The 19,632-nt window shown below is 39.7% G+C and overlaps 1 protein-coding gene across 1 annotated transcript in view; it reads left to right on the plus strand.

The window, feature by feature from the left end:
* Positions 1-86: 86 nt before the first annotated feature.
* KIAA1328 overlaps positions 87-19,632 on the plus strand; it is a gene marked incomplete at its 5' end in the record, with an annotated part of 173,059 nt that continues 153,513 nt past the window's right edge. Inside the window, 4 exons of the mRNA XM_082498031.1 lie at positions 87-138; positions 3,845-3,880; positions 5,530-5,669; positions 10,419-10,513. Of these exons, the coding sequence (XP_082354157.1) occupies positions 87-138; positions 3,845-3,880; positions 5,530-5,669; positions 10,419-10,513 (323 nt within the window). The remainder of the gene's footprint in view (positions 139-3,844; positions 3,881-5,529; positions 5,670-10,418; positions 10,514-19,632) is intronic.

A 19,632-nucleotide genomic window follows, 5' to 3' on the forward strand; every position in this document is an offset into this window, starting at 1 on the left:
CCGCCTGCCGGCGGCGCAGGCAGCCAATGGGCGGCGAGCGCTGGGGGGGCGGCGGGGGGCACTCTGGGAGTGGCGGTTGTTTCAAGATGGCGGAGGTGGCCGTCGGGCCGGGCGGAGGTGTTTACTGGAGTCGGGACAGTATCCTTCTGTTGAGTTGGGGTAGCTTGGGGTGTGGAGGGGGGGGGGGGGCGTGCCGTGCCGTGGCGGGGGTGTGGAGGGGAGGGGAGGGGAGGGGAGAAGAGAAGAGAGGGGCAGGGTGGTGTGGGGGGTGTGTGTGGGGGAGGTGTGCCGTGCCGGAGGGGAAGGCTGTGAGCTGGGGGTCAGAGGGGGGCGGCCTGTCAGGGCTGGCGGCGGGAGGGACGTCTGCGTTGGGCATTTGGTGCGGAGAAGGCTGAGGGCGGTGCGGGTGGGGTTTTGTGGCGGCGGCACGGGGGGTCTGAGGGCTCTCATCGCCTGTGTGTGGGAGCTCGGCCCGGGGGGAGAGGTTTGGTATATGCTTGTGTACAGGGAGTGGAGAGTTATGCGGGATTTAAAAGCAATGGTGGCCCGCAAGAGGAGGGAGTCCGCCTTCTGCGTAACCTAGCTGTGAAGTCGTGGGGGAGGAGGTAAATATGTAAGGAAATGGGGGAGCTGAGTTCAGCTTATGGAAACTTGCAAGGGAATCAACAGAGAAACAGGCAGCAAGAAAAAGATGTGGCTTTTGTGACTGGTGACTAAGCTTGACGACAAGCATAACGTTTAGGGTGAGCCTGTGGTGGACCTGGAGTCAGGGAGGGCTCTTATCTGTGAGGGGCAAGTAGGAGGCTGTGATGGCTTTGTCTGCAGAAGACATGCAAGCCCCGGTTGAGGGAGACTTCATGGGGCTGGATACATAGATGGGGTAGGTGATGGTTGTGGTGTTGGGGATTCAGCATGGAAAAGCCTGGCTAGAGAGAGATGTGCTTGCATGGCTTAGAGAACCAGAAGGAGTTGGCGTTGATGTTTGGTTTCCCATAGCTGAGTTAGAGGCTCAGCTACTTGAAGACATTAGGGTGGAACTGGCAGTCTGGCCTGGTGGAAATTTAGGAACTGACAATTTATCTGTAAGTATGAGGGACTTGAGGTATCACTGTTGATTGCACTGAGAGTGGGATTCCAGCATCAGCTACAAGTAATTGAAGAGTATGAGTATGTTCTCTTGTATTTAGGTTTGATTGCACACCCGCTGGAAAACAATGTACAAATGAAATGGGCCAACCATCCAATGGACTGTTTAGGGAGCATGTTATGATTTCCTGTTTGTGTTAAAAAAAAAAAAAAAGAGAAAAAAATTGCTTGCAACTTTCTCTGTGACGTGATAGGGTGAAGGTTGGTAGTCACATGTGAAGGTTGGTAGTCACATATCAGATTTGTTGTCACACTGTCACTACTCTGTTCAGCTGTGGGAGTGCTGATGCAGTTACAATGACGGTATATTTTTATCAATTGACAACTTGTTTTCCCTGAATAAACAGCAGTAGTCTCATGCATCATGATATTCCAAGGAATGAGGCTTTACCTGACAACCATTTCTATTTTACATGTTTTTGCAAGTAGGTTGTATTGCCTCTGATCTTGGAAAAGTTTAAATACCTGGAAATGCATATGGCATAAGAGCAAATAATAGTGGATGCTTTCAATAAAAGGAGGTGGGGACAGGAAATTTGGGAGACTTGGTAATGTTGGTTTAATAGCTTTGGAAAACTGAACTTCTCTCTATAATTGCTTGAACATTGGCTGTGGTGGTACAAGGTTTGTAATGTGTGTGGTCACCTTATTGGGAGTCTTGAGAGGTACGTGGCAGTGGATTAATGTTAAATGGTAGATGCTCGTGCTGTCCCCAGTCTTTCACTCTGAGACAAGGATGTTGGACCTGTTTATGAATCAGCTCCTGAGTCACTGCAGTTTTCAGTCCAGCTGATTAAGGTAACCTGATCTGGCTTTGGTTTATTCTAATACAGTAGGCTGCAAACCTTCACAAGAGAGTGGCCCTGCTAGCTGGGGGAAGTAACTGCAACAGCTTTGACTAATTTTTTCATCCTGCTACTAGGTATCTATCCACAACAGTGTCAATACTGGAGGCAAACTTCAAAAGCCAAATGTTGTTTAGGCAAACCTGGTTTTATTTCCTATAGCCATGTGTTGACACACAAATTAACCAACCATATGTCAGTTGAGAAAGCAATCACTTGTGCTGAAGTTCATTGTTTCCTGTAGTAGTATGAGTTGAAGGTACTGTCCTCAGGGTCCTGCAGATTGCTGTTGCAGTTGTGCTGAGGCAACTGTTTGGGCTGGGCTGTGATCCAGGCTTGGACTTTTGATCTGTCTTGGTGCTTTTTGGAAAGAGGGGACACAGTGCTTTAGTTTCAGAGTTTATTCAGCTTCCTCACCTGGTTCATGGCATGTCCCCACAATGAGTTGTGACAGCTGGAGATAGCAGGCTGCAGTTTACTGGTGAGAACGAAAGTGCTTTCAGTGTTTGTAGAGAGAGGTGGCTTTGACAGTAGTACTAAGTGAACATATTCTCGAACTGGTATGAGACTGATGAGTGATAACTGCTTACAAGTGGTAAAGTGGATCAACAAGATCACAAGTGAGCCTGCGATCAAGCCCTTCCAGTGTGGCAAGTACCAGTTGTGTGATAGAGAGTGGGTATTGATTGAATTTGAAGTTGCTGCCCACAGGGGGAAGATTCTAGGCTGTTGTTAATTTTCTCTACCATGTGGTAATTGATTAAATTAAGTTTTTGAGATGGTACTATCAAAATAAAATTTTAGTTAAGGCAAGAGTTTGTATAGGTTAACTAAATTTTTTTCACAATTTGACTTTATTGTATGAAGACAGCTGCGAAACCTTAAATGCATTTATCTGTAAACAGCACAGAAATTATGTAATTGAGTTAATTGTCCAGCCTTAGAAGGCTGAGGAAAATAAAGGGGTATAAATAAAAGATAGTGGAGTGGAATTTTGTGCCCTGTGCTTTTGTTTTTCACTTTAGTATAATGCCAGTTACTTATGTGGGAATAAAAATCTTTAAGTTCAGCTAAATGAAGCTGTAGCTTTAAGGAACACACTATAGTTTACACCCTTCCCTGAATTGTGTTGAGTCCCATTTTTAGTGACTTCTAGGAGGCAAGAATTAAAGTTCAGTGACTGCCAACACAGCACGAATAATATGGTGCCCAGTCCTTTATGATTTTTAAGCATTTTCTGTAGTCAAGTAATTTAATTGTTAAAGCTCTGGGTTATTTGAATGTTCTTGAAACTTCTTAAAGAAAATCAGTCCTCAGGCTTTCATCTGTTACTCATCATGTGATGATCAGATGAGACTGACCAACTTCCTTTGAAACCTTTTGCATTTATCCTCATTTATGTTTCTTAGAATGTACTGTACAAAAAGTATTTCATTGCAGTATGACTATACACTATTTCAGTATTTATCTTCCATACATATCAAGAGGATGTTCCTTATATAGTGATAACCTGCTCTAATTTAAATAAATATTGTTACTTCATTATCTTAGTAATTGCAGTTGTAACTGGGGCAGGTCCCTGGGATCTTTTGTGAAGGTGACCTCTAAGATAGTCTTTACAGGCTGGAAGTTAATGCACAGCGAGGGGGTAGTTCTTTTTGTTATAGCAATCTGTGTGGTGGTTGTTTTTTCTGGTCAAGTTTTACTTACTTTTGGTGCTCCAAAAGTGTTGCCAGTTTGTTTTCTTATCAACAGTCTTTTAAAATTAAGAGCCAACATTTATTTTTATAGTTCTGTTTAAGGGCTAAGCTTGCTCTCTTTTTGTTTATTGCCTTTAATAAAGCCACATGCAGTTTCTGATGAAGAACAGCCAATGGTATCTGTTTCAGGTATGACCTTCTAACAGCTGTAAACAAAGGTTTTTCCTGTGAATGCTAAACTTTGCAATGTCTTTTCAGGTACGTGGTTTGTGTACTTAAGTGTGTAAGGTATACAGAGTCATCACAAGTTGTAATGGGACATACAGGGTTATGCTCTGCTGCTTAGATAAGCTTATGGTGTAAGATGAACAGTTTCAGGGGAGTTGTTTCTATTTCAGTTGGAGCATAGTTTTATCCAATCTATAAGGTAAGTTGAATTTTTAATGTGGTCTCAAAAGAATGTTGAAGCATTAGAGAAGTTTAGGTCTTTTGTAAATTTTGAAGAGAACAATTAAAATGAAGATTCATTGTGTAAAGAAAAAGACATATTTTTTTATGAGTTCTCTTGACCTTGATTTACTGAGTGCATACTTGTGTATATCCCTGCGGAAAAGTTGGTTGTTCTTAGGCCCACTTCAGAATTTTCTAATTGTTTTCAAACACAGTTTTTACAGTGACACCAGGTCCTGAAAACATATCTGGGGATGATTAACTAGTAAAATTCTTTTATGTCCAGCAGTTATAAATTTTGAGGAATCCTACTCTAGGTTTGGTGTAGCATGTTTACCCTACAAAACTACTGGCCAAACAGCTCTATTAAAAATCTCTGCGTGCTCTTTTGTAGTTATCATAGTTCAAGCTAGCCAATGTCAGGTAATTATACTCTGTGCTCTGGAAAGAAAGCGGAGATCCTAAGTGATGGAAATGAATTCACTCTGGGAAATATTCTATGTCTCTGGAAGAGAGTTTCAGAAACATTGTTTTCCCTTGTGTACGAGCGTGGAAATGTTAAAGCTTATAATTTAGTCTTTTCACTTGAATTGCTGGTACACTTCTGAAACTCATTACCCAAATAAATGTAATACCTGTTAGTACAAAATCAATATTTTTTGTTCAAAACTTTTTGCAGTTCTGAACAGTCAAATCTCAAACCTTGGGGCAGTACCAAGGAGCTATTGGCTTTCATCTGGCCCTGGGATGTTTTAGTCTTAGTCTAAGTGTTGTCTCTATAATTGCAGTACTAGGATTTTCAGTTCTTTCATGTTGGTAGTGATGAACTAATTCTAATTATGGCAGAAAGGTTTTTACAGATGATCCGTGCAGTGTGCACTGCAGTGTTAGGTTACTTGTATACCTGGTCCTGGAAAGAACAAACAATTAGCCTGAGCAATCAGGAGGTTGGCTGTATAACAGAAAAAAGTTACATTATATCACGAGTGGTAGTTTTAACAGCATTACTGGTGCTTGGCTCCTTGTTACCTTTAAGCGTCAAAGCAGAAGCTAAATTTTATGCTTTTGCATCTTAAATACAGTTTTTTGCATTAAACCTCAGTCAGAAGACAACATGCGCATTTCAAAATTTACTTCGATGTTCATTGTGGTGGGTGCACTTCAGTGCCGTGCACCTTTTTTTCTGCTGATATGATCATCTTAATAAAATTTTGTATGGAGTGAGAGGCTGGGGGGAACTGCAAACATATACCTGAAATGCTCATTTTTTTTCAAAAAGAGCTGCGAAGGCAAGGATGCCTTTGTGGAAGTCCTGTTGTTGTAGGAGACAAGAGAAGGGTCCCTTTTGACTTTATAATCTGTGTTTTCTGCTTGTCTTTCATCTACAGGAGTGTCTACAAAAGGAAATTTAAGAACAAGGTATTTGCCAAAATATCAGAAAAGTAAAACTGAGCTAAAGGTGCCTATAGCTGTTGGTTCTGTTTCCATGGATCCTGTCAGAAGCACAGGAGAACTGGCAGGGCAACAGGTCAGTAAAGGCAAATTTTTCTTGCTCTTATGAGTGCACGTAGGAGAAAAATGGCAGAAAATATTTAGATTGAAAACTTTTAAACAGTTTTAGAGTACTATTATTTTTGCATTCTCTTACACTTTGCCTGCTTACGTGGTGGCTTGCTGGCAAAAGTTACTTTTCCACTGAGATGGCTTGCCCACCTAAAGAGAACAAAGGATGAATATGCTGATTTGTGTAAGTAGTATCTAGGTGGGGCTATGTAAAACAGATTATATATATTTCTGTGTGTGTATATGCACAGAGAGAGAGAGTGTAGCTTTGAGCAGCCCCTAATCTATATGTTACTAGCCAATCGCACAAGAAGTTGTATTTCAGTCTATTCAGTTTCATTGCTTTTGTCACATCACTTACAAACAAGACTTCTAAAATTCTTTTTAGAGAACTTTTTGCTGTGGCTGCTCATGTTAGTAGGGTAAAATCACTTTCTGTTTTTAATAGTAAAAGTTAAAAATGCATCTGAGTAGTAGGGATAGCTTTGTGAGTTGACATTATTTTTGCCTCTTCTTTGAATTGTCTGGTTTACTTCTGTGGCAATAGGTGAGCCTTTTCTTACAGTTAAAGCATTAGAAATTTCAAACCAGTAGGGTTTCCTTTGGAAGGTTATTCTCTATTGTGATAGGTATTGTGTTATTCAGAAATCTGTTGAGAGATGTCATTTTTCTAACATGATTTGTATAGTACAGTGACTACGTCATTTGAGTACTGTGAAGTCTCTTGCCTGGTAGTAATCTTAGGCAAGTCTGTAAGTCACTTTGGTTTGGTATCCTCTTGCTTACAGGCAGGCTCTAAAACTTTTGACTACTTCTGAATCGCTGTGGTATTATCATGCAGTTAAATCTTGTTCTTCATCTGGGCTAAGATGCCCTTCTCTGTCTTCTGTGTGCCTCACATGTACATTCAGAACTCTGATGTGGAGACAGATTGCTCAGTTCCCATTGCTTTGACAGTGTCATCGTCCTTTGAATCTTTCAGCATGACACTCTGATAACTAGTATTCATTTTTAGGGCTCTTCCTGGACTCGTCCCTTTCCATTTCTATGTTTATCAGTACTTGCTTTTAGGAGGCTGGTTTGTACTTCCACTTTGCAAATGGTGTGTTAGGTGACATGCAGAGAAATTTCACAGGTAGCCCCCATTATGCAGAATCTTTATCTAGAAGCATCTCTTCATAAGTATCTACAAGCCCGCTGTCTCATAGATGCCGTCCTATGTCACATTAAAATCTGTTTTGTTGTATGGTGTGTTGTTTGCATTCCTTATTTAGAGAATTTTTACTCCTTTTTTTTCTGAGAGCTGTTGGGGTAGAAATGGTCTTTGTTCTTTTTATGTAATGCCTAAAATGTGAAATATTGATTAGAGACTCAGATATGCTTTTATAATATTGACAATAAAATGTGTTCAAAGCTCTTTCTCTTTTCTGTCTTTTTTAACCTTCTGTTTTTCTCTCACCTTGCTAAATCCTCATGGAAACTTTGTACTCTAACTTTGAAGATAAGCTCTGAATTACTTGAAATGAACAGAATAAATACATTTTACTTGTTACAGAAGAAGAAGGTTTCCCAAAGTTTCTTGCAAGGAGTTTTCATCATCAACACAACTCATTTTCTTCAAGCTATTGTGTGCGTGTTTAGGGAGTCGATTGCTTTACTTTAACATACTTCACACTGTTGTACCATTACTATTTACCAGAATCCTCTTTTGAAGAGAATGGATTGAGTTTTGCTGTAATATGAACCTTGGCACAACTGATTTACCTTTTCTTCATTCAGATAGGCTTGAGTGCCACAAAGGAGGATGAGAGTTTTGGAAAAGACTTCAAAAAGGTCTTGTTAGCCCTGGAGCTTTTCTGGTACTTTTAATAAATCTGTGGTTTGCTATACTGGTCTTGACCAAAATTTCCCATCTTCCTACTTTCCATTTGACAGAAATTGTCAGCTTCTGTCACGCAAATTGTCATCTTCTAAGGTGTGGTTCATAAAGTGAGAGAATATTCCATTTATTTAGTACATTTCATCCAGAAAATACTGAGTTATAAAACTGTGTTTTACACTGAGATGGGTAGAAAGGATAGAAGCCAAGACTGTATCATCTTATTTTTCCAGATTTCTATCTCATTTGTCATCTTGTTTTGAATGGTGGAGCTGTTGCTGTGCATAATTCCACAGCTTCATTTTGACATGTGTTGTGGTGCAAGTCTGCCTTTGAGAATTTTTTGTATGTGTCCTGATTTGAGGTAGAACAGGGCCAATTTTGTTCAGTAGCTTTGCTTCTTAGCTGGGCCTCTTCTAAACAAAAATTGGCAGAATATTGTGCAGACGCTGCTTCCTCTGAGAGTGATGTTTATAGTTGACAGCAAGGAGTGGTATGCAGAGGGCTCTTGCTTATATCTATTGCAATACCACCCAAAGGCAGCTGACTGTTATTTGCCCCGTTGGAGGGTTGGAAGTGGAAAAGTGTAGTGGGGTTGAACCTGCAGGGAGGAGCCAACAGGACAGGTGACCCAAAACTGACCAACAGGGTATTCCATCCCATCTGCCTTATGCTTAGTATAAAAGCTGACGGATCAAAGGGTCAGTGCTCTTTCTTCAATGGCCGATGTCTGAGGAGGACTCTGTCTGCCTTTGATCCTGATCCTGAATGCAGATCCAGAAACCAGTTCCCATCCGTCACTGAGTCCAGTCTTGGACTTCCCCAGTGCCAGCCGGTGACGTCATCCTGGGAGCTTGATACGGTTTTATATATATTTCATTATTTTCCTTTTGTTATTAATATTTCATTAAAATAGTTTAGTTGCTTCTAAACTCATAAGTCTCTTTTTCCCTCCTCTGCCTCTCTCTTTGAAGAGAGGTGGGGGGGAGCATCTGTTGCTCACCTGATGGCCAGTTCGGCCTAAACCATGACAGTGTGCCATCTATCCGTACCTGTGAGTGATACAAAAAAGCACAGACTAACTTTTCAGATTTTTTTCTTCATTCCACAAATGTTTGCCTGACAGTATTTACATGGGTTTGGGTAAAAACTTGAGGTACCCTTTGTTAACATCTCCTTCACTGCTGTGATCAAGCTTCTGCCTCTTTTTTGAGTGAAAAATGTCCTGTAACTTCTTATTTTTCTTAAAGAAGTTCCATCATCTAGTTGCTAAAAAAATCATTTGTAGGTGTTTTTAGCATGGGAAATGGAAATCCTCGAACCATATGTTTAGTTGAAGTTAAATTCAGTTAAGTTAAAGACATTTTCTCTTCATTTGTATGACTGTAAATAGCATATGTTTGGGAAGGAAACTGTGAAATCAAATGTCCCCTTGAAAAGCCCCTAAGTCTAATTTCCATTGAGAAGCTCCATTTATATATTTATTTGTGTTTTTTTTTTTTTTTTTTTTATGAAAATACATTGAAGTTAAAATAGGAGTGTACTGAAGGGTCAGGTAGGTGTAACATGAGTCTGTATAAAATCATTACCTCTCTCAAAAGCAACATAGTCCTTTAATTGTTTCAAAACACTGTTCAAGAAGCAATTAGCTAAAAATGGAAGGGGACACTTCCTTTCTGATGTGTGATCAGCTGCCATTAGTGCTAATGAGGGGAGACAAGCCCAGTGTTTGCTTTGTATGATCAGAGGTTGTTCTGTGCTTCATTGTGTTAACTTGGCCAAGCTGCAAGGCATTTGGTAGCACTCTTGTATCTCATGTTGAGCACTGTACGCGCTTGGAGAGATTTGTAATATTTGTAGGTTTGTAAAAGTCTAGACTGAAAATAATTAAGTCATTAAGGGTAAATATCTAAACTTGCCAAAATCTTGGACAGAATAGCATAGCTCTTATTGCTGCTTGCATCTTGGGATTCTTATTTTGTGCTTAGCACTAGCACTGGAGAACTGAGTCACCGATGACAGAAATTTTTGATAAATAAAAACAATTTAGAACTCAAACTGTTTCCTGCTTGGAAACACCCGAAATGGGTAGTGCCGGTAACCTCAATAATAAAAGGAACTGTTGCAAACACCAACAGCAATATGCCCTCTGGTGGACATTGATAACAAATACTGCAGTTCTCAGTAGGATAAAGGAATGCATTAGAAGTGAAGTAGTGGAGTATGTTAAAGGTTTGTTTTGAGAAGGAATAGCAAGCATGAAGGTAGCAAGGAAATAATTAAAAACAAGCAATAGTGACTTGTGAAAGGGTGTGTAGTTTTCTGTGTATTAAAAAAGCCTTTTGAAATAAGGACTTACCATATACTAACAATAAATTGCATACCTTTTTTTCTGTTGTGTATACTTTGGTCATAAACACTAAGGCAGAATGTTTTTTTTCTTAGTCTTTATTTTAGGATCCTAATATAATAACGTTTGAACTTGGATTTGGATATCATTGCACTAGATCTCCAAGTCATGAGAACCTACTGCCCTTTATCTACTGTGAATCAATGAATACTGTATGTTTTAAAACTTTACCCAACATGTTTAGTATTGAAGCTAGCAGCTTACATTTGAATTACAAGTCTCGTAAAAGAATTCTCCGCAATTTGGTAATTTATTTCACTGAACTGTACTTAGATTTAAAAAAAAAAAAAAGGGATTTTCCTTCCTAGTTGGAATTTGTCTACTTCCAGCTTCTAATTACTAGGTCTTGAAATGCTTTTAATGTCTTATGAAATATTTGTTCTCCTTTAGAGAGTACTTTCTAAAATGTTACTTTCCATTTTCAGGTCACTAATGAAGGAGGAATGAAGAGTGCTTCTTTAAAGGATTTGTGTCCTGAGGACAAGAGACGCATTGCAAACTTAATTAAAGAACTTGCCAGGTAAGAATAAGCATCACCTGAAAATGCATTATGTTTAAGGAGAGTCATTCCTCTAATTAACATCAAGCAATGTAGAACTGCATTAAGAAACTGAATATTTGCATAAGGTATTTTTTCTTACTGGAAGAGGTATGAACAATGAAGCAGCCTGATAGCTTTTCCCTTGCTTCCTGACCCAAAATCCCCTAAACGTATCGAAAACATGAACTGAAGTTTTGTGACCTGCAGTAGTTCATCCATATAAACCTAGTCACAGGGCTAGGGTTTTATTTGCTGCTTGTATCATGTGCTTTAAATAAACACATGATGTCTTCGAAATGACAAACTTTGTTGATGTGAAACTTGTAGTGCTTATTTGTCAGGGGTAGGCTTTTAGGTGGAATGCCACGTTAACCGTGGATTGGTGATCTTCTGGCTGAAACATGTTCATCAGTATCTGCGTGTGTTTGCACATGTAGAGCAATAAAGAGTCCAGTGTAATTTTAACCTACCTAGCCAAACTTTCTTTTGCTTTGATTCATTTATTCAGGTTCCCTCTGTTCTTTGAAAGGAGAAGCAGAAATAGTGCAAGTTTTTCAGCTTTAACAAAAGTTTTTTTTCTAAGTTTCATTCTAGTGCTAGCTGCATTCACGAAGGTAAATGATGTGAAAAATAAGTTGAATTTGAGGGAGGATATTTTTCTCCCCCTGTGTCCCTAACACTTCAGAATCTCTGGAAATCTGTTTCTTACATAGTCATTGGAAAATTGAGAAGGAGCACATGGGACTGACGGGCGTTTGCACATCAGAGGGGAAAGTCTTGTCAGATGATATTGGGTCCTTTGGGCTAAAAGCCAGTGTCCATACTAAGAATTTATAAAGGCAAAGGTTTTCTAGAACAAAATGCAGGTTCTCAGGTATTAATGAAACGCTTTTTGCCATAGATATCATATGTCTGTGCAATAATCGGCAAGCATTACTGTCCTTTTTTCTTTTTCCGTAGGAGAATTTGGGCAGAGACATTAAGTTAACTTGCTCAAGGTCATGCAGTAAGTCTCTGGTGCAGCTAAGAATATTTCCTCTTTGATTATTCTCATCCAGTGGACCATTTTGCCTGCTAATAATTTGTACCAATATAGGATTTTTTGCTATACAGTATTTTAGTAATTTCTGAAGTTCTTCATGCTTGCAACTCTATTTTATCCTACCTCACGTGTTAGAAAATGTCTAGTTAAGGCTGTCATAAAGAGTAGATTGCTGGGAAGCCTGGTTACAAATTGTCAGATGTTGGAGCTATTCGGACACTGTTGCCACTATTGATATATAGAGGTATATTCTAATATTAAAAAAAGCCTTTTATTACATTGTTCCTCATAATACACTGCTCCCTAGTGAATAGTAGTACACTAACTCATTTGAGCATGGGATTCTTCTTAAATCTCAGATGCTGTGATTTTTCCCTGAGGACAGTTTGATATTTCTGCCTGACATTTCTTCGAAGAAAAATAGAAGGTGCAGCAACATTAATTTTGGAAAGTAAAATTAGTGGAACACTATTATTTTATACTTAGTTCTCTTTTATTTTTAAACCTAATCATATTTTTATTGGATATAATTAAAAGTCCTTTGCAGAGTAATAGGGAAGTTGAACTTTAATTCCGCTCACCTCGTCACTTTTTTAAAACTCCCCATAATTTTCATCCCTAGTTGTGCAATGATGATGACGTTTTTTACATGCAGTAGAACATTCTTTGCTGTTACAGAGAAGAAAAAGAACTAGCAGAATGCTGAAAGTTTTCCGGGAAGACTGTCCTGCAGTAAATACTTGGAATAATAAAGATCTCACTTGACCAGAGTTATACTTCACTGTTCCTTATTTTGCTACTATTTATGAATGAAAATGATGGTAGCTGAGACTAATGCCTGCACGTTTATTGCAGGATGGTGGACAGAAATAGATTGGTCAATAACCGTCCGCATGAAGGCAATTGTAGAGTGGTAAAATTATGTCTGTGTGGAAACCAGTAGCAAAATATGATTAACTCCTGGGGCTTGAATTTCAACCAAGTCTTGCTTGAGCAGTTCAGGATATTGGTCTTTCCCCTGACTTCTGTGACTGCTGAAGGAGAGTGAATGTACTTTTCTTTCTCTTCCTATTTTTTCTTCTCTTTCTCCAACTCTTATTCCCAATTCACTTTTGAACATTGGGAAGGTGTGTGCCTATGCATTAGCTAATATGCTGCAGTAGCTGACTTAGTCTTGGTGTGAGTGAATTCCAATGCTGGCTATATTATTATTCTTTCCTTTGAAAAAATATCAGTTACTGGGCTGTAATGCTCTGCTGCTGGGGATTCCAGTGGCTGACATCACGTTAGATGTTGGGGACTTTATGAAATTGAGTTTTGAGACAGGGTTGAAAGAAAGGACTCAGCTGTATCCTTTCTAATCCTCCTTTCTAGGCTAAATAATCTTAGTTTTTACTCTGTGTTGCCACCTGTAAAGCCAACCATTATTTTGCCTTTCTTTGAATATATCCAATCTGTCTTCCCTCTTAAGATGAAAAGAGATGCAAACTGGATCCAAAGCTTAAAAGACTCAAATGTTGTAAATTTGAAGGGTTTTTTTGGTTGTGTTAGCAGGTTAATTTCAAATTGTTTTTGTAGGGGAATTTCTGAGTAGAATGAATCTTGCCCATGGATGCCAAAGTGTTTTGTGAGTAAATGGGAAATTCTTGAGCGTGGTCAGCCGTTATTTTTGAAAACAGCCAGCATGGTACCTTTATGTTTTCAGCAGGGTGCTGCTGGTGTGGTGAGAGTGGCAGGCAGAGTAAGAGCAAATTTTAGCTCTCCCTACAAGCAGAGCCCTTGTAAGAGGCACAAAGGACTTTCTCAGAGCTTTTATTACTGCAGCCTACTCCTGAAGCAGTCATCGGCTTTTGTAACGAAATGAGCAGTGACATGGTGAAGACGCTGAAAGATTCCTACCCTCGTGCGCTGCAGCAATGTCAGGACACATTAGCCTCTTCCAAGGGGGAGCAGCACAGGGTCCCCTGGGACCTAACCGGTTGGCTGCTGAGCATTAAGGACTTGCTAGACACTGTACCAGGAATGGTTACAAAGTATTCTAGAGGGAAATATTTTAAGTGATATGCAGATTTTGAAAGCTCTCTCTGTCTTGGCATTTGGCGGTATGGAGAGGGTCATAACTTCCTTTCAGAGAGAGTGCGTGTGTGTGTGTGCTTGCAACCATTCACCTCGCTCCTAACTGATATATAGCCATAGTACTGTGTACATTGTAAATACTTCTTCCCTGCCTGCACGGTTCATATATGCCTGTACAGCTCACATATGCAATTTGCTTTTGAATGAACAAAGGCATTGACTACATGACGTAGAATGGTTCATGAAAACTTAGTATTTTTTTTTAGTGGTGAGAATTGGTATCTAACTACTTGTATATTTTGTTTCTTCAGATAAGATAAGCATGGAGAAAGCTGACTCCCTGTAGTCTTTGCAAACAAATCTGTGAAATCTGTTTAGGTAGAAAGGTATCATAATGCCCTTATGCACCCAAGGGAAGGAGTGATTGCCTTTTTCAAATGAGATAGAAGATGGTTTTTGCTATGAGATTAGTCTCTTTCTGGCAAAGACTGCTGACATGCCCGGGATGACTTGTACCCAGCAGCTAGTAAAATAGCATTCAGCCTTTTGTCCCTCATTGAGAAAATGCTTCCTCCTTCCCAAGACCTTAGATTCCTAAACCCTTTGTGGGGTGCTGCCAGTCTGGGATGCTAATCTTTTCTACTGGCATTGCTCTATGTGGACTTCTTATCCTGATAAGAAGATGAAATTGACCAACTAAAATTGAAGTTTTCCAACAAAAGATGAAAATGGAATCAAAACAGAAGGTTAATTTGGTTACAGAACTAGAAACCATTACAAATGAGGGCGGTAAAACTGTTGTAGCATTTATTTTCTGTTTAAGTGTTTTTCTTCCAGCGCTTAGGATCTTTGAAGGACAACTTGCCTGTGGAAGCCCATATTACACATCTGCAGTGTTTGGCCTCTGGGCTTGCCTTCTCTCCTGGATTATGCTACCTCATAGTTAACCAAATTATTACCTGGCTTTAAATGCAGTGTCAAGATCTGGCTGCTCATGGCCTCGACAGGTGTACTCTTCGCTGGGTAAAAAACTGGCTGGATGGCCGTGCCCAGAGAGTGGTGGTGAATGGAATTAAATCCAGTTGGTGTCCAGTCACAAGTGGTGTCCCCCAGGGCTTGGTGCTGGGGCCAGTTCTCTTTAATATCTTTATCAATGACCCGGATGAGGGGATCGAATGCACCCTCAGTAAGTTCGCAGATGACACTAAACTAGGCAAGCGTGTTGATCTGCTTGAGAGTAGGATGGCTATGCAGAGGGATCTGGACAGGCTGGACTGATGGGCTGAGGCCAATGGTATGAGGTTCAACAAGGCCAAGTGTCGGGTCCTTCACTTGGGTCACAACAGGCCCATGCAGCGCTACAGGACTGGGGTGGAGTGGCTTGAAAGCTGCCTGGCAGAAAAGGCCCTGGGGGTGTTGGTTGACAGACGGCTGAATATGAGCTGGCAGTGTGCCCAGGTGGCCAAGAAGGCCAATGGCATCCTGGTCTATATCAGGAATAGTGTGGTGAGCAGGACTAGGGAAGTGATCGTTCCCCTGTACTCAGCACTAGTGAGGCCCCACCTCAACACTGTGTTCAGTTTTGGGCCCCTCACTACAAGAAGGACATTGAGGTGTTGGAGCGCATCCAGAGAAGGGCAACAAAGCTGGTGAGGGATCTGGAGGACAAATCTTATGAGGAACGACTGAGGGAACTGGGGTTGTTTATCCTGGAGAAGAGGAGGCTGAGGGGAGACCTTATCACCCTCTACAACTACCTGAAAGGAGGTGTAGAGAGGTGGGGGCTGACCTCTTCTCCCTGGTGACAAGTGATAGCATGAGAGGAAATGGGTTTAAGTTATGTCAGGGGAGGTTAGACTGAATATTAGGAAACACTTTTTCACTGAAAGGGTTATTAAACATTGGAATAGGCTGCCCAGGGAGGTGGTGGATTTGCCATCCCTGGAGGTGTTCAAATAAAGGGTAGATGTGGTACTTGGGGATGTGGTTTAGAAGTGATTTTTATCAGGTTAGGTTAATGGTTGGAGTTGCTGATCTTAAAGGTCCCTTCCAACCTCAGCAATTCTATGATTCTATCTTTTCTTCTTTTTTTTTGTTTGTGCTACTTTAGGAGCAATATTGTGCTGCAGTTCTCTTAATTGGTCAGGCAGTGAGACTGCAAATGAGATATCCCTAAGCTTGTCATGAAATTACTTCTTTTTGATAGGTAAAGCATGCCTAGGATTATTGTATCACCAATCACACTTACCTTTTGTGATTAAAAAGTCATTTGTAGCTATAAATTCATGCTGTGAGATCTAGTTTTGTATTTTGCAAGTTGTGTATCGTAAAATTTATCCATTGTGCAGCAATTTCAATTATGTTTTGGTATCATTGGGTTTTTTTGTTATTTTGTTTAATTTATACAAACTGCCCATGATACTTGAGTAAAATATATTAGATTTGTGAACAGTGCCCTTAGATGAAAAACGCTACCATTCTCTCTTCCTGCAGTGCTGGTATTAAAAGTCACTTTGTTGCTCAGTTCTGCTGGAGGCATGTTGCGTTTAACTCTGGTGTGAAAACTTCTTGTTTCATCTTTTTGGAGTGCCTCTTTTACTTGGAATACCTGATTTCATTCCATGATTTCTGTGTGTGCTGGGCTCTGTGTGATGCACTTATCTTGGTCCTTGCTCCATTTATTCCTCCTGCTATGGTCTTGCCTGTTCCAAATACTGTTCTTTGCTTGTAATTTAAGCTTATGGGTTTTGAGAATGATCACCAAAATACTTTGTCTTTGCTAGTTAGTTGGCAGACTAATACCAGGTGACATTCCCTAAAAGATAAAATTCCCAACAAGTATAGGACTGATCAGTGAAGTTTCCAGTGTCTGTGCCGCTGCTTTTTGTTTATTTTGTCTTCTGTCTTAACTTGCTCAGCCATGGCTCTTAACGCATTCAGATTTCTTGTGGTAAAAGCTTTTTTTTTTTCTAACATTTTTAAAAAATAGAAAACAGTAATTCTAATTTGCTCTTTCAGCTCTTCTTTTCTTTTGTAAAGACTAAGTGCCTTCAATCTGGAAGAGTTCTTCTGAGTTTTGTCCCTAGTGTAGTGTTGGTGTATTATCATCGCACGCCAGTTTTTCATTAGACAAATAAAACTTGAAGTGCTGTTGTCCTGTGCAGTGCTTCAAAAATTCTACCTGGAGAGCTTACTTAGTGGAATGAGTCAGTGTCATCAGCAAACTTGTTGATCAATTCCTTCTTTAGATCAGACATTCAGAACTGCTAGTATCAGCAGTGGACTTGAGAGCGCACCACAATAATTGGAACTGGTGAATTAGGAATTAATTTTAGCCCTAAGGCTGATGTCCTAGGAGTGTTTTTTGTCAATATATCTACATTATGAATTTTTCTTTTCCTACAGAGGCCCCTGTAAAGTAAAATTAAAATCTTTGTTTAGATGTATCTAAAATTACATAAGCTTTGAACTGTTGAATTTAAAACAAAACTTGAACAAAGATGGTGCCTATCCTATGACACAAGATAGGTGAATACAAATTGAATGCAAGAAAATGTTGCAGATACTGAACAGCAGGAGTAGTTCTACTGATTTGCCATCTTCGATCTCAGCTGTCAGTCCTCTTATTTGTTCCTGGTAACAACAATAATGGAGCCGGACACCAGCGTGTTGCCCAATGGAGCCGTTGTGCCTTTTGTAGTTGTGGTGCCTTCATTCTTTCACTTCATTCTTTTCTGACCTCAAGCAGATGAAAACCAGGTGAAAATCCTTTGGAGAAGCATTATGAACCTTGTAATGTTTCTGTTTGGCATTAGCGAAGTCCTTCCTAGTTCTGCTAAAAATCATCTGTTCTTAACTGCCAGAAGGCAAAGAATAAGTATATAAAAAAATCTCACTGAGCTATATATAGGATGTGACATAAATCCAGTATAATCTGATGACATTCTTGTATTCCTTTTCTCTAACTTCCTTTTGCCACCTCCTGTGAGTAACTGTCTTCTATATCTTGCCTGCCCTTTACGGGCTGTCTCCTGCTTTCTGATACATAAACACATACTGCCACATTTCTTCTAAGATCACTTACTGTTCTCAGTCATTTACTGCATAAGATATGTGGCACAATATATTCATATGTCTGGGAGTATGACAGCTTGCTGTGATCTGTGTTAAATACAAACACAGCACGTGAATGTGATGCTGACTGATACAAGCAGCAAATCACAGAAGCTACTGATGGTGAAACCTGCTGGGTTTAGTCTATTTTCTCTAGTTCTCTGTTCTTTCTTACCTTATCTTATTTTCTTATGCTGTTGTTTGATTTTAGTATTCTTAGGTGCCAGCATGACCTAGAGTTGTCCCAAAACTTTTTCTAATGCAGTTTCTAACTCCTGAAGTTAGTAAGCAAGCATCCATCCTTATATAGTGGCCTGGAGATGATACTTGTCCTTTCTTTCCCTTCTGACGTCTTTTATTTTTTCCCTGTTCTTGTTTCTATCCCGTCTTTCATCTACATGATCATTGCTGTCTTCGGTATCTTTTTCTAATTGATGGGTTTTATTCCCTGTTCTCTAATTTATTGTGGTGTTTTTTTTTTTTTTTTTTTTTAACCCTAAGAAACAGGAAGCATTCTTGTGTCTTTCTCTGGTTATGTGAAGGAAGGTCATATATGGATTGCATGAAGGAGGGTTGTATATGCTGTAGTCACTTATCTGATTGCAGTAGATTCGGAGGAAACTAACTGGTTATGTTTAGATGTCTGCAGCCTGTGGCATGTGTACCGTAGCTGTAACCGAAGCAAGGATATGTGGTAGGTAGTTTTCAAATGTTAGTTGTCTGATTAACTAAGGAGTACCTAGGTGTTGGGATGGATCCAGAGTTAATACAGCTGATTCCCTTTTCATTGTTTATTTTCTGATGTTTTTTCCCACCCCTTCTGACAGCCTTTAAGTGGAGGGAAAGGGGCCTAGGAATGAGTTGATGAATACTGCCAGGGACGGGATTGTAGATGAGACTATGGGCATATGAATAGTGGAACTTTTTTTATGCTAAATCCATGTCTTTTTTGTGTAATTTATAAACTTTCCAATTAATAGTTTGTTCCAAGCTTTAAAACTGCCCTAATTTACAGAATTTGATTATATGCTATATGTTATTTTTCTCCCTCCAGAGAAAAGGTGTAAGTTTCAGTATTATTAATTATTTCCAACTTCATGCAGTCTGCGTGAGCTGTTGTGGGAGGGCCTGTGGGCTGATCGTAGAGTTGGGGAATACTGTCTGTCTATAGTTCAACCTAGGGGGTGACCCAATTGTGGTATTTATGGGTTTTCCACTGGAATATCAAATCAAATCTGTGCCCTCTTAAGGGAAATGTCATGATGTCAAATGGATGGCTCAGTCGCTGAATGGAGTTCTCTATTAAGAATGTCAGTGAGCCTGATGGAAGGAGCAGAAGGCTTAGTCCAATTACTATATATATATGTATGTATATATATAAAATATTTCTCCTTTCCTCTTCCAGCAGGATTGTTCAACTTAAAGGAAGATAAAAATGAAGTTTTCTAAACGTTGTATTGCTTTGGTCTCCTGTCACCTGTGTTGTGGTAGCTGTTTCATCATCATAAAAGACTGAACTTTAAGAGCCTTCAGCAACAGAAATTGCCTAAGTGCAGAGCAATAATATTTATTAGTCTAAGCTCATCACTTAATAATTTTGTAGAGCTTTTATGGAACCATGGTTTCTAGGCCATGTTTTTTAGCAGTTACAGGATCATCTGTGCATAATGGTGGTCTTACCTACATGATACCAGAATAATTGTTTTTACAGTCTGCTCTTGAGGTGAAGAATAAATGATCATTGCTAAACCTTTCTCACATTGTCATATTTTAATCTTGATCCAATTATTTACACTGAGCAGCAAGATACAGGGTGCCAGGGCCCAGACAGAAAGGAAAATTTACTCCTCTGGCTTGATACTTTAAA

The sequence above is a fragment of the Vanellus vanellus genome (genome assembly GCF_965231255.1).
Source record: "Vanellus vanellus genome assembly, chromosome: Z".
NCBI lineage: Eukaryota > Metazoa > Chordata > Aves > Charadriiformes > Charadriidae > Vanellus > Vanellus vanellus.